Source organism: Lithobates pipiens, unplaced genomic scaffold, assembly GCF_037356315.1.
Source record: "Lithobates pipiens isolate NorthernLeopardFrog02 unplaced genomic scaffold, aLitPip1_a1.2 Scaffold_16, whole genome shotgun sequence".
NCBI classification, from domain to species: Eukaryota; Metazoa; Chordata; class Amphibia; order Anura; family Ranidae; genus Lithobates; species Lithobates pipiens.
In genome coordinates, this window is record NW_027507748.1 from 420,025,436 (window position 1) to 420,051,339 (window position 25,904).

General features: G+C 37.3%; 1 protein-coding gene across 11 annotated transcripts in view; it reads left to right on the forward strand.

The window, feature by feature from the left end:
• ABI3BP (ABI family member 3 binding protein) overlaps window positions 1-25,904 on the forward strand; it is a 465,661-nt gene that overhangs the window by 285,176 nt on the left and 154,581 nt on the right. For 10 of the 11 annotated variants that reach the window (XM_077482512.1, XM_077482502.1, XM_077482503.1 and 7 more), the window contains 10 exons: window positions 698-760; window positions 1,195-1,266; window positions 1,630-1,701; window positions 4,476-4,544; window positions 10,312-10,377; window positions 10,473-10,553; window positions 15,305-15,382; window positions 21,916-21,990; window positions 23,075-23,143; window positions 25,269-25,340. In XM_077482512.1, coding sequence (XP_077338638.1) covers window positions 698-760; window positions 1,195-1,266; window positions 1,630-1,701; window positions 4,476-4,544; window positions 10,312-10,377; window positions 10,473-10,553; window positions 15,305-15,382; window positions 21,916-21,990; window positions 23,075-23,143; window positions 25,269-25,340 — 717 coding nt within the window. The remainder of the gene's footprint in view (window positions 1-697; window positions 761-1,194; window positions 1,267-1,629; window positions 1,702-4,475; window positions 4,545-10,311; window positions 10,378-10,472; window positions 10,554-15,304; window positions 15,383-21,915; window positions 21,991-23,074; window positions 23,144-25,268; window positions 25,341-25,904) is intronic. The other variant, XM_077482506.1, reaches the window with a different exon arrangement.

The following is a 25,904-nucleotide window of genomic DNA, read 5'->3' on the forward strand; positions in this document are numbered from 1 at the left end:
TTTAATTTAGAACCTAATATTGGTAACATAAAACAATCATCTTAGATGCTATTATTTTCAGTATGGAGCATTATTGCTCAGATTTAGTTATTTTGAGATTTTCTTTTAGTGGCTCCATTGCCAATTTTAAAGACTCAAAGATTACTTCTATAGTGATTCTATACATTCCCTTTGTACACTGTGGTTCATGTTTACAACAAAATATTAAAAATACTCTAGGCACAACATCCATCTGCAATCCCACTAGAAGGGTACCAGATTGTTTAATTATTCTGTGACGAAAAAAATGTCACAACAGGCATTCCACTACAGAAGAAGCAGATCTCTGCCCTACAATTGTATATTTTATATTCAATAAAATTTAAATACAATGGAGGCCCAGTTATATAGATACAGTGGTGCTCCAATGATGCTGAGTGAAGTGATCGGATAAAGCAACACCCTGACAAGGGTACCACAGGAGGTGTTCTTCAGGTTTGTTTTTCTTTTACCAGGAGTTTAAATCAGAGTCTTTTTACGAGCCTGATAAATCTCTTGAATACCACAAGTACACTCAAAACCTGATAGAATGGTTTAAGTACCACTTACTATTTAACTGTGCAAGCTAGTTCTTCAGTGAGGTAGAAATAGTACAAAACTGTTGTTGCCATAGTAATATTTATGGAAACATTAAATCATTATGAGCCTTTGTTTGCAGCTTCCGATGGTCACTTCGTTGTTCAGAAGCACAAATCAACAGCCAAGTCACATACCACAATTGGTAAAGTCATTTTATGATTCGGGCTTTTTCACTTACACATGGGTCTTTGACTATTTTTTGAGACATATTTCACTAAAGGATATAACAATGCTGTAGTATTGCCATAATATAAGTTTTGCCCAATGCACATAAAACAAACCAAAATTATAACCTATGGTAAAATATTTTGGCTTCAATAGTAGCAAATGCATAGCAAATAAACAAATCTGATATCTTTGGACTATAAGCAGAAGGGTTTATGCTTGCTCTATAATCAGCCTTCTCAATAAGTGGAAAAAAAATAAAAGTTTTAGATTTTAAAGCTTTTGATTCTGGGGAACGCTTGATTCTGGGGAATCGAACTATTGGTTATGTCCAAAGGAATGACAATGAATTGTCCTGCATAACCAGAGTAAATATTAATGTACAAAGTATATATTGTTTTTTAATCTTAGCGTATCGGACTACAACCACATCTTTTTCAACTAATACTCCCACTACTTCCCAAAGGACACAATCTACTATGGGTAAAATGTTTCTGTATAGCTTGCTACACTATAGAAGCAAATAGGGTATCTGCTATGGCTGCAAATTTTTTGCTTGCAGTATTGGCTGTGCATACCTTCTAGTCTATACATTCTCTCCAACAGCTAGCAAGATGATTTGTATTCATTGCATAGCTGAAACCTTCTTGTAATGCCTTTCTGCTTATATATAGTAGGCTTAGCGTGTAAAAATATTCAATCTTGCTACATATTACAATTTAATTGATTTTGCATGATGCCTAAATACATTTTTTTGCTTGATGAGCAGAATTAGACACTAAGGATGAAATGACCTGCATATTTATAGCAAGAGTTTTATTAATTAAAATTGCCATTATTTTACAGCATCAAAGAAACAAGGGGTTTCTCCTGCACTACCTAAAATCCCATTGCCAAAAAAGACACAAACTACAACTGGTATAGTAAAGGCATTCATTGTTTAGTTTATGCAGCTTGTTCTTCTAAGTCATATACAGTGCCTTGCAGAAGTATTCACACCCCTTGGCTTTTTACCTATTTTGTTACATTACAGCCTTTAATTCAATGTGTTTTTTTAATCTGAATTATATGTGATGGATCAGAACACAATAGTCTAAGTTGGTGAAGTAAAATTAGAAAAAATATATACATAAAACTATTTTTCAGAAATAAAAAACTAATAATTGGCATGTGCGTATGTATTCACCCCCTTTGTTATGAAGCCCATAAAAAGCTCTGGTGCAACCAATTACCTTCAGGAGTCACATAATTTGTGAAATAATGTCCACCTGTGTGCAATCTAAGCATCACATCATCTGTCATTACATATACACACCTTTTTGAAAGGCCCCAGAGGCTGCAACACCTAAGCAAGAGGCACCACTAACCAAACACTGCCATGAAGACAAAGGAACTCTCCAAACAAGTAAGGGACAATGTTGTTGAGAAGTACAAGTCAGGGTTAGTTTATAAAAAAATATCCAAATCGTTGATGATTCCTAGGAGCACCATCAAATCTATCATAACCATGTTCTGAGTTTGCGAAAAGGCATGTGGGAGACTCTCAAAATATATGGAGGAAGGTGCTCTGGTCTGATGAGACTAAAATTGAACTTTTTGGCCATTAAAGAAAATGCTATGTTTGGAGAAAACCCAACACATCACATCACCCAAAGAACACCATCCCCACAGTGAAACATAGTGGTGGAAGCATCATGCTGTGGGGATGTTTTTCAGCAGTCGGGACTGGGAAACTGGTCAGAGTTAAGGGAAAGATGGATGGTGTTAAATACAGGGATATTCTTGAGCAAAAACTGAACCACTCTGTGTGTGATTTGAGACTAGGACGGAGGTTCACCTTCCAGCAGGACAATGACTCCAAACACATTGCTAAAGAAACACTTGAGTGGTTTAAGGGGAAACATGTAAATGTGTTGGAATGGCCTAGTCAAAGCCCAGACCTCAATCTAGTAGAAAATCTGTGGTCAGACTTAAAGATTGCTGTTCACACATACAAACCATCCAACTTGAAGGAGCTGGAGTAGTTTTGCAAGGAGGAATGGGCAAAAATCCCAGTGCTAAGATGTGGCAAGCTCATAAAGACTTATCCAAAGTGACTTGGAGTTGTGATATCCACAAAAGGTGGCTCTACAAAGTAATGACTTTAGGGGGTGAATAGTTATGCACATTGACTTTTTCTGTTATTTTGTCCTATTTGTTGTTTGCTTAACAATAAAAAAAATCTTCAAAGTTTTGGGCATGTTCTGTAAATTAAATGATGCAAGTCCTCAAACAATCCATGTTAATTCCAGGTTGTGAGGCAACAAAACACGAAAAATGCCAAGAGGGGTGAATACTTTTGCAAGGCACTGTAGGAACAGTGTCATTTTCCTAAACTGTCAAAAAGCAGCATAAAGGAAATAAAATGTCACAATGTTGATGAAGTAAAGTCCAGGATTGAGCCATGACGTAAAATACTGGTTTCCTTACTGTCATGCTGGCCCTTCATTACTTTGAGTCACTGGCCTGGAAGAATATGCATATATGCAATTCAGATTTTACTCTACATTTTCTGGTTTGCTCCATACATTTATTATGACAGATTTTATTTAAACATAAGTAAGAATAGTGAAGTAATTGAATTTCCTGTCCACCAATACACATTGACAAATATACCAGCGCCCTATTCATACATTTAATGGAAATAATTTCTAATAACAATGAATTCTATATAGAAATATGGCACCTGCCTGATATTTTATTCTTGCTTCCATTGGTTTTTTAACCCTAGAAAAAGATCATTTTCTGCTTTTGAGATATGAGAATACGTGAACTCTCATAGCAGTGCAAGTATTAGTTGGACATATAAATAGTATCACCCAGTACTAATCAACTAATAACTAGTGACTAGTAAAGGTCAGGAATAGGCATAGTAAGAATTTAGCTGTCAGTGTGTGATGATAAAGTCTACAGCAGGTGTCAACAGCCTTTCCCTACAATGTATAATATCCAAAAGTTAAGGATTTCTGCACTGCAGAAAACAAAAGGTAAACTTTCTGACAGTCAGCAGTTTTTTGGGACATGATCATTATTACAATACTTATGTTTGATTTAGAAAGATGGTAACATAAAAAAATTAATAAAATACATTGTGACATATGCCATTTAGCCAGATTCATTGTGAATAATTCCTTCACTTCAGAAAACATGCCAGCTAAATTCATAATGTTACTTTGTTATTTTAAAACATTTATATATTTCTCATTTGTTGCATGGTATACATTATATCCTAAGTTTTGTTCCAGACCAGGACCAGCATCTTTCCTAGAGACATGTAGAAATTTCTATTAACAAATACTTCTATTTCATTCAGTTAAGGAAACACAACTACATTACATGAAGAAACAACCACCAGTGTGTGTAAATAACCCTATTTAATAACACTTTATATTTTTTTTATTCTTGTGGATTAACATTTATGCTTTTAGGTTTTTTTGCTTTTTAGGAAATTTTTTGTTTAAAATCGATCTACACTCCTCTTATTGTTTTGCAGAGAAAATGTTTTCTTATCTTCCTCTGCCAGGTTGTAAAGTCACCAAGGATGATGTTGAATCAGTATTGCATAACTTTGTTACTCAGATTTGGAATTACCTTGACTTAATCTTAAAACAATCTGATGAGTATAGTTTGAGCTCTCACTTTTTTATTTGCAGTTCCAGCCAAAACTCAAAAAATTCCCCACAAAATGGACCACTCAACTGTGGGCCCAACCCCACAAACTGGTAATAAAACATACATTTTTTTTACATTTTCAGCACAGATTTTATTTTTATTTTTTAATTAGCATGCCTTTATTGGAATGAAATGTATTCCACAAACACAATGCTAACAATGCTGTTTTGTTCTACACAGATCATAAAACATCTCATCTTTTCCCTTCTGACATTTTAGGATCTGACATTTATGATCCCACTGTGTAAAGATAACATTTGCTTGCGGAACTTTTCCATGCATGCTGAGGAATAAGCAATGTTATTATTTTTTTCCCTTTGAACTATTTTGTTTCACTACAGCACATTTGTCAGTGTCAATTGGAAGTGGTTAAGAGGTACAAATGACTTCTTATAGTTAACTAAATGAATAACCTCTAAAACCACTTGCTTGTATTTACCTAACTATGCTCTCATATTTTTTGCACTAAAGTTGGTTCTTGGATGGCAATCTGCTACACCTGGAGCATATCAATATATGCTTTATTGCCAAATGTTGTATGTATGATTAGACAGATTTTTTAAACATCCTAAACTTCATACATTTTCACTGGTGTTCCTATAACCAGAGCATATTATGCAAGCTCTAGCCAACCACATTATATCACAATGTCATTTATCCAGATTCAGATGTTTTTGTATTAATAATCTTGTTTTAGATTGTAGAGTGGTATGCTTTCTGGCCATGACTATAAAGCATTAATGTATTAAAGCAGTTTTTTTGCCAGAAATTTGTGGGAGAATCTTTTTGTTAATTTAAAACTGAGTGTATGGACTTGCAAAATTAATAAAACTTGTATGTATTTTTAACCACTTCCATACCGCTGAATGTCTTATAACGTCATCAGCTTTCAGTGGTGATATCTGAATGATGCCTGCAGCTACAGGCATCATCCAGATATAGTTTTTTTTTCCACTGGTGATTCCCTACACCACAAGAATGATCATAGCAGCTATTCAGCCACTTGATCATTCTTACCGGTGAAGGGAGGGGACGTCCCCCCACCCGCCGCCCTCCGGTGTTTCCCAGCTCTCCCATGCAATTGGGGACACGGTGAAGTAATATGCCAGCGTTGGAAGGAAGCCATAGAGAAAACCGAGGGACAGATGGTCCCCGCTAATCTCTATCACTCTCAGAGGCCCGGGTGCAACGTTATCATGTCACGTCCGGGCTGCCTGAAGTAAAGACATTTACTCAGATCGTTCTTTTTTTTTTGTTTTGATCTGATGCTTTCAGCCTGGAGGAGAGATGTGGGGTCTCATAGACCCCACATCTCTCCATAAAGAGGACCTGTCATGCACTATTCCCATTACAATGATTGATCTTTTTTTTTTTTTTAAAGGAAAGAATAAAAAAAAAAATCAAAAATAAAATAAACAATAAAAAAAGAAAGTGCCCGGTCCCCGCGAGCTTGATTCAAACCCTACATGTGAGGTATCACCACGAATGTTAGAATGAGAGCAATAATTCTAGCACTAGACCTCCTGTGTAACTCTAAACATGTAACCTATAAAAATTTAAAGCTTCAACTTTGGAGATTTTTAATTTCTGAAGTTTGGCACCATACTACGAGTGTGCACAATTTTAAAGCGTGACATGCGAGGTATCTATTTACTCAGCATAACATCATCTGTCATATTATACCAAAAAATTGGGCTAATTTTACTTTTATTTTATTAATGAAAATGTTTTTTCCCAAAAAAATCGCATTTGAAGAAATTACTGCGCAAATACTATGTGACATAAAAAGTTGCAATGACCACCATTTTATTCCCTAGGGTGTCTGCTAATATATATATATATATATATATATATATATATATATATATATATATATAAAATGGTTGGGGGTTCTGAGTAATTTTCAAGCAAAAAAATTATGATTTTTACATGTAGGAGAGGAGTGCTGGAATTTGCGCGGTATGGGAGTGGTTAACAACAAGCATGTAGAAACAGTATTATTAGTCTGTGCAACATTCCAGTAAATACTAGGAACTTTAAATGAAAACTGTGACAGTGGTGTCTCAAGCTAAAGCAAGTGCCGTAATTTTAAATTCTCCAAGATATATTCGTGAAATTATACCAGTGAGTTAATTTGCCCAAACAAAGACTCAGATTAAGATGCCTAGGATTTCTTCTTCTCGGTATTTGGAAGTCCGATACATATTTTAACCACTTAACAATTGCGGCAAAGCCGAATGATGGCTGCATTGCAGCTTGATAACTCTGTGAGGGCATACATTGACATCCTCCCAGAATCACGATCCCGCATGCCCCCTGGGGCACGCACATGGGAGTATCCGTGACCATCATGACCATCGTGAAATCATGGTAAATGGCCGCTGACAGATGACGGAGCGATCACTTGTAAACAAACTGGCTTTGTGTCTGGTTCCTCTCTCCACTCTCTGTACTGATAGGTACAGGTACAGTGTGAGCGTAGAGGGGAGAGATCGGGTGCAGCAGCATTGTGGGCTGGATCTGTAGTGCCCATCCATGCTCAGCCATGCTCAGCCATCCCTCTGTCATACTCATGCAGCTATCCATCCATGCTCAGCCATCCCTCTGTCATACTTATCTAGCCTTCCATCCATGCTCAGCTATCCCTCTGTCGTCATACTAATCCAGCCAGCCATCCACGCTCAGCCATCCCTCTATCATACTCATCCAGCCATCCATCCATGCTCAGCCACCCCTCTGTCATGCTTATCCAGCCATCCATACTCAGCAATACTCATCCATCCATGCTCAGCCATCCGTACTCAGCAATACTCATCCATTGTCCTGGTGCGTCAGGGCCTTCAAAAGTGCAAGAGGTAGTCAAGAAATGATTTGTGTAATTTATGCTCCTAGAACACATGAAGGTGCTCCCTCAATGTTGGGCCTCTGTATGTGGCCACGCTGTGTAAAAGTCTCACACATGTGGTATTGTCATACTCAGGAGGAGTAGCAGAATGTGTTTTGGGGTGTAATTTGTGGTATGCATAGGCTGTGTGTGAGAAATAACCTGCTAATATCACAATTTTGTGCCAAAAAAAGAAGAAAAAAAATCTTGATTTTGCAAAGAATTGTGAGAAAAAATTACAACTTCAAAACCTTGGAATGTCTACTTTCCAAAAAGGGGTCATTTGGGGGGTATTTGTACTTTCCTGGCTTGCTAGGGTCTCAAGACTTCAGTACTTCAGGTGTGATCAATTTTCAGAGATTGGCACCATAGCTTGTGGACTCTATAACTTTCACAAAGACCAAATAATATACACCAATTTGTACTTATTTTTACCAAAGATATGTAGCAGTATACATTTTGGCCAAAGTTTATGAAGAAAAATTACTAATTTGCAAAATTTTATAACAGAAACCAAGAAAAATTCATTTTTTAGAAGAATTTGCAAACTTTTTTCTTTTATAGCATGAAAATTTTTTAAAAACAGCGGGGATTAAATATCACTAAAAGAAAGCTCTATTTATGTGAAAAAAAAGGACAAAAATCGCATATGGGTACAATGTTGCATGACTGAGTAATTGTCTTTTGAAATGTGAGAGCATCGAAAGTTGAACATTCATCTGGTTAGGAAGGGGGTTTAAGTACCCAGTGGTTAAGTGGTTAAAAATCTGTGAGATGTAGATTGCTCTAAAAAAATGACATCTTCAAGTTCTCTCTGCTGAACTACTTTATCAAAAAGTCAGTGGGAGTCCAAAGAAGTTGTGATTGTCAGCAGAGAAAGCTTAAAACCTGACTGTGGATAAACTTCTTGCAAATGGACACTTTTAAAGCTCTTTATTATTGTACACAATCTAAAAAGTGTTTTTTGTAAATTACGATAAAGTAAATAGAAACACCACCTGAATTTTTAATTTGTGGACCTTTGTTCACTTTAAACATCTTATCATGTGCGGGGTATTTTGGAAAAATAGGGTTTCTTTTTTAACCATTTCAGCCCTGGAAGGATTTGCCCCTTTAATGACCAGGCCATTTTTTGCGATACGGCACTGTGTTATTTTAACTGACAATTGCACAGTCATGCGATGCTGTACCTAAACACAATTGATGCCTTTATTTGCCCACAAATAGAGCTTTCTTTTGGTGGTATTTGATCACCTCTGTGTTTTTTATTTTTTGCACTATAGTTCAACAATTTAAAGAAAAATATTTTTTTTACTTTCTGTTATAATACATATCCAAAAAAAACTAAAAAAAAACAAATGTATTCATCAGTTTAGGCCAATATGTATTCTTCTATATATTTTTGGTGAAAAAAATAGGCGTATATTGATCAGTTTGCTCGAAAGTTATTGCGACTACAAACTACGGAATAGATTTATGGACTTTTTAAACTTGTTTTGCTGGTAATGGCGGTGATCTTGCGACTTTTAGTGGGACTTCGAAATTGCGGCAGACAAATTTGACCCCAAATTACACTTTTTGGGGACCTGTGACATTATTACATTGATCAGTAATGCCCTGCAGGGAAGGGGTTAACACTAGGGGCAATCAAGGGGTTAAGTGTGTTCCCTAGGTGTGTTCTAACTGTAGGGGGGTGGACTCACTTGGATATGACAGAGATCACTGTTCTCAATCACTGGGGACAGAAGATCTCTGGTATGTCATTAGGCAGAACGGGGAATCCCCTTCTTTACAGGCAGTTCCCCATTCTGCCCCTGTACACAGTGAACGCGGGTCACCGGCGGACATCGAGCTTGTGGGACTAGCCTCTTTGTACGGACTGACGTACAGGTACAGGTACATTGGTTCGGGCAGGAGAGCCGACCTGCTGCAGTAAATGTACGTGAGCTGGTCGGCAAGTGGTTAATTAAGTAGATGTTTGGAGCAATTTAACAAATGTTAGCACAATTCCATGTCCAGGTTTACATCACCTCGCTTTACCTGCCATTACACTTTACTAAATCAGGCCTTTAAGAGCAGATTTAGAAAATTTTAAAATGTTCACACCATGTCAGAACTTGTTTCCTAGCACTTTATCTAAGTATGGACATAAACAAGGATTTTTGGAATTTATTCTCATCTTACGCTTCTATGATGGCGTAAATTAGAAATTAAATGCTATTTTCACTATACATTTTCGGAATTTTGTGACAGCTTGAATGATCTCCATTCAAATCTATTGAGTTGAAGTAGCTCTGCAGTATTATACTGTAGTGCAGGGATCTCAAACTGATACAAATCCCATCATGCCTCTGCCTGTGGGAGTCATGCTTATAACTGTCAGCCTTGCAATGAATGCCTCATTGGACTGTAGTTTTGCCATAGCTGGAGGGCTGCCAGTTTGACACCCCTGCTGTAGTGGGTTTTTTTTACAACAGAAAATTGTGGCAAAACACCTATATGGCCTTGCCCTTGCTGATATACAGCTCCAAATACATCCTTTTAACACTTGACATGGCTCACATATCCAAAAGGATTTTTCAATATTTTGAGTGATGTCATAAAAAGTAGTGTTGCATTTCTGTGTCCTGTTTAATAGACATCTGGACACCTGCTACCTAGTGATGTGTGAGTCATTTAGCCAAATGTCAAAAGTTATTGCAACTGTTTTCAACTCTGAACTTTTTGACCAGTTTCTGGTTCATTTCAACTTGAAAAATGTGTGTTATAACATTTTAGCATGCAATTACCTTTTTCCAGCAATATGAGTTACATCTGAGCACACGTCCTTTTCTTTCTGATGTATACATGTTTATGAAAAGAAACTTAACATGGTAACTGGGCTTTGCAATCAAGTGTAATATTTAAGAAAACTCTTTATTTTTCGGTGCCAGGTAAAACTGTCAAAGATGTTTCTTCTAAACCTCACAAAACATCTCAAAGTCCACCAACAACTGCTGGTAAATTTTATAAGCACTTTGGAAAAACAACAAACATTTCTTTCCCAATTTACTATTTCCCCTATTACTCATGGTTTCTGTTATATTCTGTGCAGTGCCAAAACCAGCACAAACCGCAAAGATGCCAATAAACCTGATTAGACTTCATATATATCCGGATCCAACACTTCCAAGTGGTAAAGTGGCCTCTTTTAAATTGGCTTGTTTTTTCGGCAATCATAAGCCAACAGTGCAGACAGCTATGCATGAATGCTTTGAAATTATTTAGCTTGGACTTGTAGCTACAGTATTCTCTACAGCTATTTCTTTATCTTTGCATACACAACTATCAAATGGAAGCTTTTGCAGATGAAGAGTACTTTTTAACATACAGCTCCAGCATAAGACAATCACCTACTTTGTTAATCATCCTGGCTTATTCAACATGACGATGCAAACAGTAATGAATTTATGCAAGGTGCATTACCCATAACAGCCAATCAGAATAGATTTTATTATGGTAAAATAAATAAAGGATTGAAAAAGCAAAAAGCGTTGAAGAAAAAACAATATTGATGTGTATTTTCCTGATACAAAAAAATGCTCTGTAGGAGATTAGGAATCCTCTCTCGTCTGCCAAGCAATACCCTTTCATAGCCACATGGTCTCATAAACCCAAAGCAGCTTTTTATTACTTCTCTAACCTTTACCTTCAGCTCTTATTTCCTGTATATCATCTGACAAGTTATTTTATATTAAAAACTAACATCTTAAATCATTTTCTTTTTACCAAGCTTGTGCTGTTGTGTTATGCTACAGGTTTGTGAGCCCTTAAACTATGTAGGAGGCCCTCTGTGCCCAGTGTACAATAAGCTTAAAGGGTGTGCACAGCTAACCTGTCTGTAAATGTAGTGACATAGGTGGTAGGCAGTGGGGGGTGAGCTGATTATATAAACATGGTGACCTTAGGAACAGCATCTTGATCATTGTTGGGAGTTATACTTAATGCTGCCAGTCATGAATTCCCAGCACGTACATTGCATGCATTGATGCATGTACATCAATACACAAATTTGTTGATGCCTATTATGTTAAGGTAGCTAATTCAGTTTAAATAGACTCATCTTTAATAGGAAAAATGTACCTGCATTATGTTTTGCAACGCAGCTCTCCACAAGGTACAGAACCTTCACATGCACATTTTGCGCTGCAGCACAGATGTATTTGGCTCTAATGTATATGTGTATTGGAGTGCTGTTTAGAATAAGAATTATTGTATAGAATTACTGTGAATTGTGGTAAAGTATGTTTTAAACTGTGCATTTTGGTAATGAATGTTTATCATGTTTACCACTATGAAAGGTGAGGAGCCAGCCTTAAAATTACAATTACTGCCTCATATGTTGGATGTATCAGAACTGGCGAGTAAAGTATCTGAACTCAGAAGGTCAACTGGAGACTTATTTTGTAAACTCCAGTAAAGAAAAAAATGAGTTAAATAAAAGTAATCACACAACTTGGAAAATGAGGAAGGGCCCCTGAAACGCATTGCTCACTGCTGCACCGCTATCTCTTCCTTTCACCTTGCTTTTGAGAATACACATACCACTCTCCTTACAGCTTACGCTTCGGCGTCCCTGTGCACGTTCATGTCTTACAGTTATCCACTTGTTTGTCATCTAAATCCCTGCATTTGGATTGTGCTTTGCCGTGTGCTGTGATTCCTGTGCATACTCCTGATAGCCATTTTGTAAGTGTATATTGTTTTTTGTTGTTTTACTTAATAAACAATACATCAACTTAGATTTGACAAGCTGTTTCTACTAATACTGTCTGTCCTACTCATTCCACTAACACCCTTTGCTCAATAAAATTGCAAATGGTCTTCTGATGGCAAAATATACTATGGTTCACTTTGCAATTGGAGTTGTAGTTATTGAATGAGAAAAAGCTCTGTTGATTTCCATCATCCAATCATGTGCAAGCAAAATGCTGTTTTTTAGTTTGTTTACAACACTTGGGTATTTTGCAACATGAAATGTAACCATATTGACAAAGCCTTTGGGAATATTCCCTTTCAAAATCAACTTCCCTTGCAAAGGTAATAGCCTATTTGCCTTTAGTAAATAAACTCTTCTATCTCCAGCCTTTGATGCTGTTGACCAAATATTGCTGCCCCAGATGCTTGCGTCCTTACCTAATGCCCTTCTAGCTTTCTGAACAGATACAGTATATATATCTCATAGTTCAACATGATCTCTTCCTTTCATCCTCTGTCTGTGAGTGTATCCGATGGCACTGTTTGAAAAAAAAATTGTCTTGTCCATCTATGCATATGTTATTTTCACATTTCCATCATCTTAGCCTGCTTCCCTACTAAAAATAACCTCATACCCAAAAATCACCCCCCAGTATTTACATTTCATTATGATTTTTAGAGTTAATATATTAGTGTTTCAGCTTGTGCTAATTGTGCTGTCATAATTGCAATAATCAATCATTTCTGAATAGTTCTTCCTAACTCCAACTTCCTTCTCACTTATTAGGAACTTATACCTATGCTGCATTACACTTTGAGCTTTTTACCCCTACAGGCACTGTTTAGCAGTCCTCTAGCCCTCTAGCCTTTAATTCACCTCCCAAGTATCTAAACGAAATCACACTCAGTTCTTGCTGCTATTCAGAGAACCCTAAACACTACTTACAAAATTGTAAAACTATATGGATAAATAAAATAATCTCCATAAAAATTATGGTTTAACCCAAATTAGTCTACCACGATAAAACTTGGCCAGATAAGATCCTCCTCAAAGATCCTAAAGCATTAAAATAGGCTATGCTAATCTTCACTTGCAGTGATAACAGGCATGGAGTGGCTAAACAGGTTCTCCTCTCCTCTCAATACCAGAGAGGTCTTGGTTTTCTTGACATCACTAAATACTATCTAGAAGCCAGTCAATGCTACTAAACCTCTTGGTAAGTTTTTATCCTCTTAACAGGTGGCTGGAAATTTTGGACCATGCTTATTTATTTGAACTTTCTGCTGTGGTCAGCCACTACCAACTTGAAGGAATCTTCAGTTCTGTCCTGGTCCATACCAAAGATATATGGTTAAACTGAAAAAAAAAATTCCTTCTGTCTTCTACAGACACACTCTCATTTATTTGTGTGCCAACATAAACCTGGCTGTACAATTTTGTATTTTCGGTTTCAAGACATAATTCACAAAGGAAATAGGACCTTCCTCTCTTTCCAGAGCCTACAATCCACTCGCAACTTACTATCATAGTCTTTATTCATCTATTTTCTAGTCAATGATTATGCTCACTATTTTTAAAAATCGAATTTTTTCTAGGTTGCCTTCTTTTGAGGAACTTTGCTTGAAGGGCATTTATAGATACTTTAACACTATATCCACTAACCTATTTCCTAAATATAAATACATATATATTCTCAAATGGAAAGACTCCCTGGGTTACACTCCAGAACATGATGACTGGGAGGAGATATGGAGTAGCACCAATAAAACCTCTATATGCATTATATACAAAGAGAATCAATATAATCCTTCAGTGGTATAACACTCCAAAATATCTCCAATGGTTAACCCAACAATTCCATCCAATTTCTGTTGGTTTCCCTTTAGCCTATACCATATCTATTTATAATGGTAATGATATTCTTTCTGACTTAAAAGCAAATCCTTTCTTGAAACATTACTGGCCCTATCTATCTATTTTGAACCAGTTAACATCCTTCTGAGCCTAACTATTCCATTAAATTAATGAATCACATTTTGACTTCAGCCAGATGCTTAATTGCATTGAATGGACAATAACCAATAATACAGCCTACAAAAGACCTATAAAAACACTGCCAGATTTTTACAACATGGCATACCTTGCAGCAGAACCCGATTCCTGCCACCACTTTCTCACCCTTATACATGCTGCTTAAAAACCACCTGTTAGAGGCTGTATCTGAAACTAAAAACGTGGTGTTAGGGGACAGATATCCTTCCCTTAGGGGATGGATAAACTCCCCTACCCATTCCCCCTACTTGCCCCCACTCATCCCCAATGCCCTTTCCTTACCCTCCTGATTTCGATGCTACCCATGTGTAGTCTCTACACATAAATTGGTTCTGTGTTCTACACAGTTCTTAATATTGATGGGCACCTCCCGTGAACTTTCCATGAATGTACAACAATGAAGAACAGATGTCATGTTGTATGTTATGATAACTTTATTGTGTTCATTACATAACGATATTAAAATAATAAGTTACTGCTATGTTTTCTTTTACCTTGTACACATTCAGATATGATGTTCTGAAACATAATATTTTGTCATCACATACACATGTACCATGCACAATATTTTCAAATAAAAAAGTTAAAAAAACACAATTCTTCAAGATAAACATACTGTAAAATCCTCTCTTAGATATTATTTGGTTATTTCAGTAACACATTCAACAATACTTTCACATCTACTGTCCGCTAGATTTGTATACGCTCTTCTTCACCTATTTGTATAGCATTATATGCACTACGTAAATAATTTTTAATAATAATGATAGCTGATTGGTTCTTATGGATTATTGTATGATGAGCATTATCATAACTCTTTGCACCCATATACTTTACTGAATAAGCCCGATGCTGTATAATTTGCTGTAAGAAATAGTATCCTCTTGATCATGTGTTGCTATGCAATATTGCAGTCTTCTCCTCTGATGCAAATCTGTGCCTTAGAGCATGAAAAGTTTTCTTTATTTTATATTTAAAAAAAGGCATGCTTCCTCTAGCCTTTTTTTCCATTCTGCATTCCTTGCTTTTTATTCCTCTACTGAACAATCACATAATGGACATTTTTTGTTCTTTTTTATTTTTTTTATTTCATAGAATCATTTAAACATCTGTTTTTTTTTCTATTTATTTTCCAGTGCAAAGTGAAACACAAACCACTGCACCTCCAACCCTTAAAACAACTCAGTCAAATAAAATACCACAATCAAAACCTGGTAACTGAGATATTAGTTTTTCTAGTACAGGATTTAAATGTGAAAAAATGTATACTTCAGTATAGTTGCCTAGATCTTGGTTTTCACAGAGTATGGTCTACAGTTGAACAGTATGGTCTACAGTTGAACAGTATGGTCTACAGTTGAAATTAGAAATGATAACAATTTAAAGGGCACTTTAAAAGGGACTTCTGTTGAGATTTCAGAGCACCTATTTTTTCATGTATGCTATATCATTTTTGTACCTAGGATCTGCTATTGGCAAGAAGATGGTAGCATTTTCAGATGAATTTTAGATTGGGTGTTACATTAGGAGGAGATGGGTGAATAAGATATGTTCCATAGTTGATCCTGGGCATTACAGCCAGTGAAAGAAAAAAACTGTGGTCTCAGCAAACTACCATGCTTTGTTTCAAGTGATATTACATGGGGAGTTCACCTTAAGATAAAACCAAGTTTGGTCCTTTCTGACTGCTCACAGGTAGGCACATTAGGAGTTGACATAAAACACACTGCTAACCATGTATCACAGGGATCTGCAGTATTAACAGTCATAAAGTACAGACTTGATGTTCCCAGTGTTAGCCAAGTTAAGTATTATTTTTGAAAAACAAATGGAGAGCAACTTAGGGATTCATATGGATAGGTAGTGTGCCAATTATCTTCCTAAAAATATGGACCTATATTTTCTCCTATATTGTTCTATGTGAGTGTACAGACATGTTTTTGGTGTATTTGGGTTGATTCGTGTTTGTTACCCTCCTCAGACTCCTTAAGATTTGAAAATCAGCATTTGTTATCATTATTAGTTTTAGTCATTTTTATTAATTCATTTTTTTACACTGATGATTTACGGCTGGTTTGCTTTACTATTTCTATATATATAATTGATTAATATTACTACATATACAGTATATTATTATTTTATAAAGAGAGAAAGCAGCGGAAATTCTTAGATTGCATGCTTCTTTGATTAAAACTTTTGAAGACGCCATAGTAGAGAAGGGACAGAGAGAGAGATGAGTCAGTCATCTGATTCATTTACTTAAATGTTCAAATTGTACTCTAAGCTATTGTGCTACTATGTACAATAAGCACAAGCTTTTTTTTTATAAAACCAGATATGGATATACAGCCAAAACCAAATGGCAGACTACCATTACACTTACTTGCTGAATATGACATTTAAAAAAATACATACACAATAAACTAATCTAACTGAAAAAGAATATATTTTAAATATTTTGGTTAAAGGCATAAAGATGGTGTACTAACAAAACCATATTTGGGCTAATAATACATCATTGTGAAATAAATGCAACAATCTACCCTGTTTCCCCTAAAATAAGACCTAGTGTGATTGTCGGTAATAGCTGCAATAAAAGCCCTACCCCCCAAATAAGCCCTAGTTAAAGTCCTTGTAGGTCTTCTTTTCAGGGTAGGGCTTATTTTTGAGGAAACAGAGTAGGGCTTATTTGGGTGGTAGGGCTTATATTGCAGCCAACACCGACAATCACGCTAGGTCTTATTTTAGGGGAAACAGGGTATATATAGCAGAATCTCTTACCTGTTCCAGTCTGAGAACCTTCAAGGCCAAAGATAACTGACATCCTTCAATATGTGGTGGGTTGTGAGGCATAGTGGGTGCTAAGGTGATAAAAGTCATTGGGTGCCAGACACTTGTTGGCTATAAGAGGTTTTATTTCTTTAATAGTCCTTTTTATATTTTGCAAGGGAAAGAGGGCTAGGGCCAGGACACCCTTAAGTGGTTCCAATTTTGATTGTCAGACTCTGATACCTCAACAGGAGGACAGTCATACAGGGAAAGGTCCCAGCAAGGTGCCACTTCTACACTGCAGGATTGCTGTCTCCTATGGTAACAGTACTTAAACAGTGCGGTGGGATCTCCCTCAAGTGTCACCAATGCTTCCCTGCTGGGTCCTTGGCTTGGCACTTTGGATACATTCAAGCTTCACCCCTGCTGATCTGCTTGGTCCCTAGCTTAGTACACAAGACTGCTCTACAAGCGTCACCTCCACTGGTTTGGTCCCTGACTTGATCACCCCATGAAATTTCCCGTTTCTCCACTTGCCCATTCGGTGAGAATACTGCTCCGATACTTATTCAGTTACTCACTGTGGTCCCTGGTAAAGGCGATTGGTCTGTTCATGGTGATAGCTTCCCTTCTACCTCCGACCACTGACAGGTTCTCCGGCCAGCAGAACCATCACTTCTGGTTGGACTGCAAGCTGCAGTCCCAACCCTGCTTCTGAGTAGGCCCTCATACAGCCTGGCAGCCTGATGTCCCTGGGATAAGCCCAATCTCTGACCTAGCAGCCTGAGGAAAAAGACATTCATCCACCCAGACAGTGGTACGGGTAGCACACAAGAACCTAGATCACCTGACCTCCCCCAAATATATAGCTCTCCCAGCAGGCCAAGGGATTCAACATAATCCCTGCCCATTGGCTGAGATACCCCACATACCCATAACCTGACCTTGAGTTGGCCTTCTTAAACTAATACCTCCAAGTGCCCAGCCACCTAGTGGTAGAAAAGGAAAGTATAACCAGGCCAAACTTAGGGAGAAATCAAAGGATCCCTAGCAATTAACTACATTAGCTACTCCTGACAAAAGGACTTAGCGAGGAGCTCCCTGACTAAACCCCTGGGCGCTACATATCGTCAATGATCTTCAACTTTATATAGCTATATGCCAAGGTTTTGTTGATTTTTCTTTGCCTGTATATTATTCTGCACAGTACAATTTGAATGAGGACTGTTCAGTTTTAGGTCTCATTTGAATGGAAAAGAAGAGGATGGACCACAAGTACTATGTTTTCAAAAATGGTACTACTCTTTTTTTGTTCTTGGCAGTGTTAGCAAGGCTTTTCACAAGCCTGCCAGTGCAGACACTATTTAGTTGATTTACTAAAAGTGAAGAGTGCAAAATCTGGTACAGCTGTACTTGGTAACCAATCAGTTTCTAACTTTAGCTTGCTCAAATAAGCTTTGACAAAAAATAAATAAATGTGGAAGCTGATTGATGAATAAGGCACCATTCCATAAGAACGCCAGTATATATTATTAGACCTTAGGAAAGCCCCCCCACCATCCTCCGGAGCTTCTCTCGGCTTGCCCCATTTTATTCTCTAGGATCTCTGCATATATAATGTTTGGAGATTCTCTGTATTTCTTTAGTGAATAAATTATGATTTTAACATGTAGAAAAGGCTATAAGGCATAAATTGGGATAAAATCTTAAGAACAAAGAACATGGAGGAGAGATGGGTTTGCTTTAAGAGCATATTAAATAAGGGCCTTAGCCAATGCATCCCATTGGGTAATAAATGTAAAAGAGTGCAAAAAAGTCCTGGGTGGCTTAACTCCAGTGTAAAAATGCATATAAAAGCAAAGGAGAAGGCCTTCAAAAAATACAAGGTTGAGAGACCATCATCAGCATTCAGACTTTATAAAGAATGCAATAAGAAATGTAAGGGTGCAATAAGGGCGGCTAAGATAGAACATGAAGGACACATAGCAGAGGAGAGCAAAAACAATCCCAAGGAATGATTTAAGTACATAAACAGTAAAAAAGAGAGGGCAAACCATATTGGCCCCATAAAGAATGAATATAGACATCTGGTTACAAAGAATGGGGAGATGGCGAAGGTATTGAATTTATTCTTTCCCTCAATCTTCACGAGGGAATCGGGGGCTTCAGTAACCAAAACTGCAGTGTTCATCCTCATGACACATCACAGGAAGCACCTGCATGGTTAACAGAGGACAGAATTAAAATTAGACTTGAGAAACTTAACATTAATAAATCACCGGGACCATATGGCATGCACCTGAGGGTACTTAGGAAACTCATTCAAGTAATTGTCAGAACATTTTTCCTAATTTTTATTGATAGTCTACTGACTGGAATGGTACTAGCTGATTGGCGAAAAGCCAATGTAGCGCCTGTATTTAAAAAGGGCCCAAAATACATTCCTGGGAATTACAGACCAGTTAGCCTAACATCAATAGTATTTAAACTCTTGGAGGGCATGATAAGGGACTATATACAAGATTTTAGTAATAAGAATGGTATCATTAGCAGTAATCAGCATGGATTCATGAAGAATCGTTCTTGTCAAACCAATCTATTAACCTTCTATGAGGAGGTGAGTTTGCATCTAGATAAAGGAAGGCCCGTAGATGTGGTGTATCTGGATTTTGCAAAAGCATTTGACACAGTTCCTCATAAACGTTTACTGTACAAAATATGGCATGGACCATAGGGTGAGTACATGGATTGAAAACTGTCTACAAGGGCGAGTTCAGAGGGTGGTAATAAATGGGGAGTACTCGGAATGGTCAGGTTAGGTAGTGGAGTCTCCCAGGGTTCTCTGCTGGGACCAATCCTATTTAATTTGTTCATGGAGTATGGGGTAAATAGTTCAATCTCTGTATTTGCGGACGATACTAAGCTAAGCAGGGCAATAACTTCTCTGCAGGATGTGGAAACCTTGCAAAAAGGTCTGAACAAATTAATGGGGTAGGCAACTACATAGCAAATGAGGTTCAAAGAAGAAAAATGTAAAGTAATACATTTGGGTGGCAAAAATATGAATGCAATCTATACACTGGGGAGAGAACCTCTGTGGGAATCTAGGATGATAAAAGACCTGGGGGTCCTAGTAGATGATAGGCTCAGCAATGGTATGCAATGCCAAACTGCTGCTAACAAAGCAAACAGAATATTGGCATGCATTAAAAAGGGGATTAACTCCAGAGATAATTCTCCCGCTCTACAAGACTCTGGTCCAGCCAGACCTAGAGTATGCTGTCCAGTTCTGGCCATCAGTCCTCAGGAAGGATGTACTGGAAATGGAGCGAGTACAAAGAAGGGCAACAAAGCTAATAAAGGGTCTGAAGGATATTAGTTATGAGGTAAGGTTGGGAGCACTGAACTTTTTCTCTCTAGAGAAGAGATGCTTGAGAGGGGATATGATTTCAGTATACAAATACCATACTGGTGACCCCACAATAGGGATAAAACTTTTTTGCAGAAGAGAGTTTAACAAGACTCGTGGCCACTCATTAAATTTAGAAGAAAAGAGGTTTAACCTTAAACTACGTAGATGGTTCTTTACTGTAAGCCCTTGTACACACGGTCGGAGATTCCGACAACCAAATCCGTCGGATTTTGTCCAACGGATCTTGTCTGAAACTGTTGCATACACACGGTCGGACAAAGTTGTCAGAAAATCCGATCTTTCAGAACGTGATGACGTAATTTCATTACGATGGGACTATGTTCAGGCTAGTAGCCAATAGCTTTGATGTAGGAATTTGATCTGAGCATGTGTGGCACTTTGTCCGATCGGAATTCTCTACACATGATCGGAGTATGTCCGATCGGAGCAGTTTGTCGGAAAATATTTCCAGCAAGTTGGAAAGTTTGGTCTGATAGATATTCTGACGGAAACAGTCCGATGCATACCACACACAGTCGGAATATCCCACAAACCGCTCCAATCGGACACATTCCGACGGAATCTCCGACCGTGTGTACAAGGGCTAAGAGTGGAAAGGATGTGGAATTCCCTTCCACAGGCGGTGGTCTCAGCGGGGGGGCATCGATAGTTTCAAGAGACTATTAGATACGTACCTGAACAACCGCAACATACAGGGATATACAATGTAATACTGTAATACTGAGATATAATCACACACATAGGTTGGACTTGATGGACCTGTGTCTTTTTTTCAACTTCACCTACTATGTAACTATGTAACTATGTAGGAAAGAAATGTCAGAATTGGCCTGGTAGGCAAGTGGTTAAAATCCATTTACTTTTTGTTAAGAATATGTAAATACTCGAATAGCCATAGTCTGGCCACGGCCACGAACCTTCAATTATTATTTATATCTGCACTATTTAAAAATATTTTTATTGCTTTTTTAACATAATAAGAAATACTTGGATACAGTTTAGTAAATTTCTCATGGCACAATTTTCTGTAAATATTGTTTTTCTGGTTGTACCCAAAGCTTATTTTGAGGCTCAGCTAATCTTTTAGGTTTACATATTTAGAGCCTTTGTAACCACACACTCTGTTTTTTTTTTTTTTTTATGAAAAGGCAGTGCTGTTGACAGGTATGGAAAAAAAAAACAGATGCATAAGTAATAACCATCAAGTCTTCCAATTATGCAGAGAAAACAAATGCTTTTTCAAATCTTCATACAGTAATGTAAAACAGGCAAGCTAGTTGCACTTTTTAACAACAGGGAAGACATGGTTCTTCTTACATGTTTCAGTAAGTAAACCCATGGGGTAGCTAAATCAGGGCATATTTCAGCAAAATTCCTGAAACTATACAACAGCAGCATCTGAAAGTTATTTGTGAGATCCTAAAAGATAATAATTTACTTTAAAAAATAAATACCAATACCAGCTTTCTTTATAATTGTTATTTAATTCTTCACTGACATAACCTATTTCTTTATAATTATAATTTATTCTGTTCTCCATCACAGCTCCCAAAACCATAAAGAAAGTACCTATACATGTTATTAGCATCCAGGTCTTTGATGAGCCAGATGTACTCATGGGTAACATAATTTTTTTTTTAATTTCTGTGATTTCTCATTAGAACGCTTTTTTAATTATTACCATGTACACAGACAGAGGTCAAACAAAAATATTTCAATAGTTGCAGAAATATGAAACGTTTTTACTTCCCCAGTCATGAAATACTCTCTACCTTCTGCCTCAAATGATGCCTAACAATTTTAATTACCCCACAGAGTGGATCATTTTGATCTAGTCAATTCATTATATCAGTATAAAAATATATGCACTTTTATGGCTCCTCTGTACTCTAACCACAACCAGGATGTGAATTATTCTGTAAAATATATTACTTGTATGTGGCAATTGCGGCCATCTCCTGTTAATTAAAAGTACTATCTTTTGATAATCACACGTATTTGAGATATACGTATCTATAGCAGTTATAGGCAGGGCATTTATTATTAATAATTAGGTGTGAGGGGGTTTCTTTTTGTTTAATTTTCCCTATCAACACTATAAAGGCTGCTAAATTACAGCTGCTAATTCACCAAGGTTAATATTTTAAAATTGGAGCAACTACACTGTAAATATGTTTCCCATAGCAGCTAGCAAGAGCCAATGAATGCAAAGCCTGGTCAGTTACTGTGGGCAAAACTTTTATTTTTTTACAGTTTTCTTTGTTCTTTATCTTTCATATGACTCAGTGTGTGGCTTGGGGTTCCTTTTTGGTCATGTTTATTGGAGTAGAGTAGGGAATAATCTTTTTCAGAGACTGTCTGCCCATGTCTTTTTCAGAGACAGCACAAAGCAAGACTAGACCTGGTATTTTGCTTTTCCCTAGGTTCAATCAAAGAAAGAGGTATGGTAATACTGATACACTAAGGAAACTCCTGAATACCTGGTGGTGGGGCATGGGAGCCTATTAGGACATTTATGTAATGGCTCCTTTAGCAAAACGGGAGTAAAAATATTTTACACCATGACGAGGATCCTTCTTTGGACTCGATTCAAGTGAACATAACCCTTTTTATGTGTCATAGATGTTATTTAAACTCCTCAATGATGCTCTCTGTATATTAATATTTCAATAACTGTCATTACTAAAAATTTTATTTTTTTCAGTTCCTAACACAACATTGCCTCCTCATTCCACAACAACACAAAGACCTGAAAGCCCCCATACCACTCCTGGTAAATCCTTTAGCTAAATAGAGTGGCATTTCTGCTTTTCAATGGCATGCATATATTTCTGCAAATAAAATACTATTATTATGTCTGAGAGTTTATGTGAGTGATGCTATAGAACAGTGGTCTCCACATTGTGGCCCTTTGCTTGTCTTTATCTGGCCTTTAGGGCACTATTCCTCCCACTGATACCAACACTGGGGCTCTACTTTACCCACTGAAATAAAGATATGAAAACAATCAGCGCAATTAGTGATAAACCAAAAATAATTACTAATTATACGTGTTGCTGGCTGTGGCATTAAAAAAGTGATTTCACCCCACCCTTACAAATGAATAAATACAATAAGAGTGTAGCGCAACACTCTATAAATACAGTGCATCCATAAACAACAAAAAGGGAACTATAAATAATGAATTGTGCTGGTGTAAACAAGTCACAAAATCCAATCTTAAAATTCAATGTCCATAAGTGATCAAAATCAAATACACCACAATGGCTTGCCTATTGCTTCACATTCCTGTGTACATCCATCACCAGGTGAAAATCCTGCTCACCTCCAGGGAATAGGATACACACATGTGTTATGTAATCCTCACTGCTTAAATCCTCTGGAACAGGCTGTTTGATACTTCTCAGTCTGGTAAAGGTGGCCACCTCCTCCACTTTCTCCAGTAAATTTACACTCCCGCACACGAATCATAAAAGTTAAAAGGCATCCACATAGTGTAATCTGCTTTAACAATTTATTTCCCTACACAGCAATAACACATAAAAACAAGATGTCACTGCACAAATTGATCAAACGCTGACTCACCACCTTGACAGGTGTGGTGGCGTGACATCATGGATTTGCCGCCTGCATACACACAAACACTCACATACATACACAGGATACTGTATGCGTCTTGAGTGCCAAACACTAGTGGGGTCCATGATGACGGGGTTATGATTTACTCATCACATGAGTATAATCAAAAGGGAAATGGCGATCAGCCTGTTGCTGACCCCTGCTGTAGACTAAAGTTGGCTATACATGGAACGAAATTCAGCCGGTTCAGCAGGGACCAGCCGAATTTCTATTCATGTATGGGCACCCTGGTTGTACCTAGCATTTGACTTGTGTACAACCAGCCTGTAGAGTTTTTCCCAAATGATTAGTGCCAACGGCTATAGCTGGCAACATTAATCATTGTGTTCTGCCGGCAGGGAATTCTGCCCACTCGCATAACACAATAACATTGCAGGAGTCATTCAGTGTAGGCGTTGATGGGGAATCAAACAATTTTCTTTCCTTTCACCCATGGTGGATGGAAAAAAAATTGCAAAATCTATGGTCTGCCTAAGATTCTGACTGGCCACAAAAGCTTGCTACTTCAGTGTTCTAAGGGTTAAATAGGTTGTTGCATGCTTAAGATGAGCAAACAAGTTCCATTGGTAATCTGTCTTCTCTGCAAATGCTGGCAATGCCACTCTAAAATAAGATTCCCCAGTGAAGATAGTAGGGATCAGAACCAGTATCAGTTAAAAGCAAACATTTTTATGAGGCGTGCCTCATTACTTTACTCTCACAGTAAAGTAAAGTATGACTACTGCTTGCTCTACAAATTTAAATACAAGAAACATGCATGGTTGTTTTTTTTTAACATGTATACAGCTGTAAACTTGTTGCAATTTCAAGTGACAGCCCATGGAAACTCTTGCATGAAGACATTTTGCCATGGCCACAACTGCTTGCACAATATGAGTGACGAGGTACAACGTATTGGAGCAGGGTGTATGTACAACTACACTGTGTACAGCTTTACAGTTGCACTAACACTTATTTCTTAAAATTATATCTGTTCAGTTGATATAAGGTCCTTTACCATGAACTTAGACAAACTGTATACAGTATTTATACCTAATATCAGCTGAAACATACTGCACCATTAACAATTCACGCTTTTACATTTGTAATCATTCCATCATTCCATCCATATATTGTAATTAAAAAAAATCATCATACTACATCAAACAGAACATTCTTTACCCATTCTTTATTCATGTTAAGCCTTCAAATATACAGTGTGGTACACATTATGAACAGTTATTCAAAAATGGCTGTACATGGGTTTTCTTTTTCTCCAGTTCCCGGGCAAAAAGTCCCACAACCAATAACCCAAAAACCCAAATCATCTCCTCGGACTCGTACAAAGCCTGGTAATACATTTATACATTATTAAAACTTTAAAATGTTCTGAAAAATGTGTATTATTTCAATAGTCCAATTATGGTGTGTATAAACTTTCACACATGTTCTTACTGTATATTTGGCAATATTTAACATGAACTTATATTTGTAGGAAGGCTTTTTTGTCTGTAAATATCAGATTCATGTTACAGAGCATCAAACAACCATCTATTTTCTTTGCTCCAAACTTGATCATCCATGTCTTTATGGACCTTGCTTTGTACACTGGTCCAAATACGGTAATTTGCTGGAGGGGGATTGTGGTGTAGGGTTGTGTTTCAAGAGTTTGGCTTGGCCCCGTAGTATCAGTGAAGGGAACTCTTAAGGCATCAGCATACCATGACATTGTGGACAATTTCATGCTCCCAACTTTGTGGGAACAGTTTGGGGATGGTCCCTTTCTGTTCCAACATGACTGCGCACCAGTGCTCAAAGCAAGGTCCATAAAGACATGGATGAGCGAGTTTGGGGTGGAGGAACTTGACTGGCCTTCACAGTGGCCTGACCTCAACCCAATGGAACACCTATGGGAT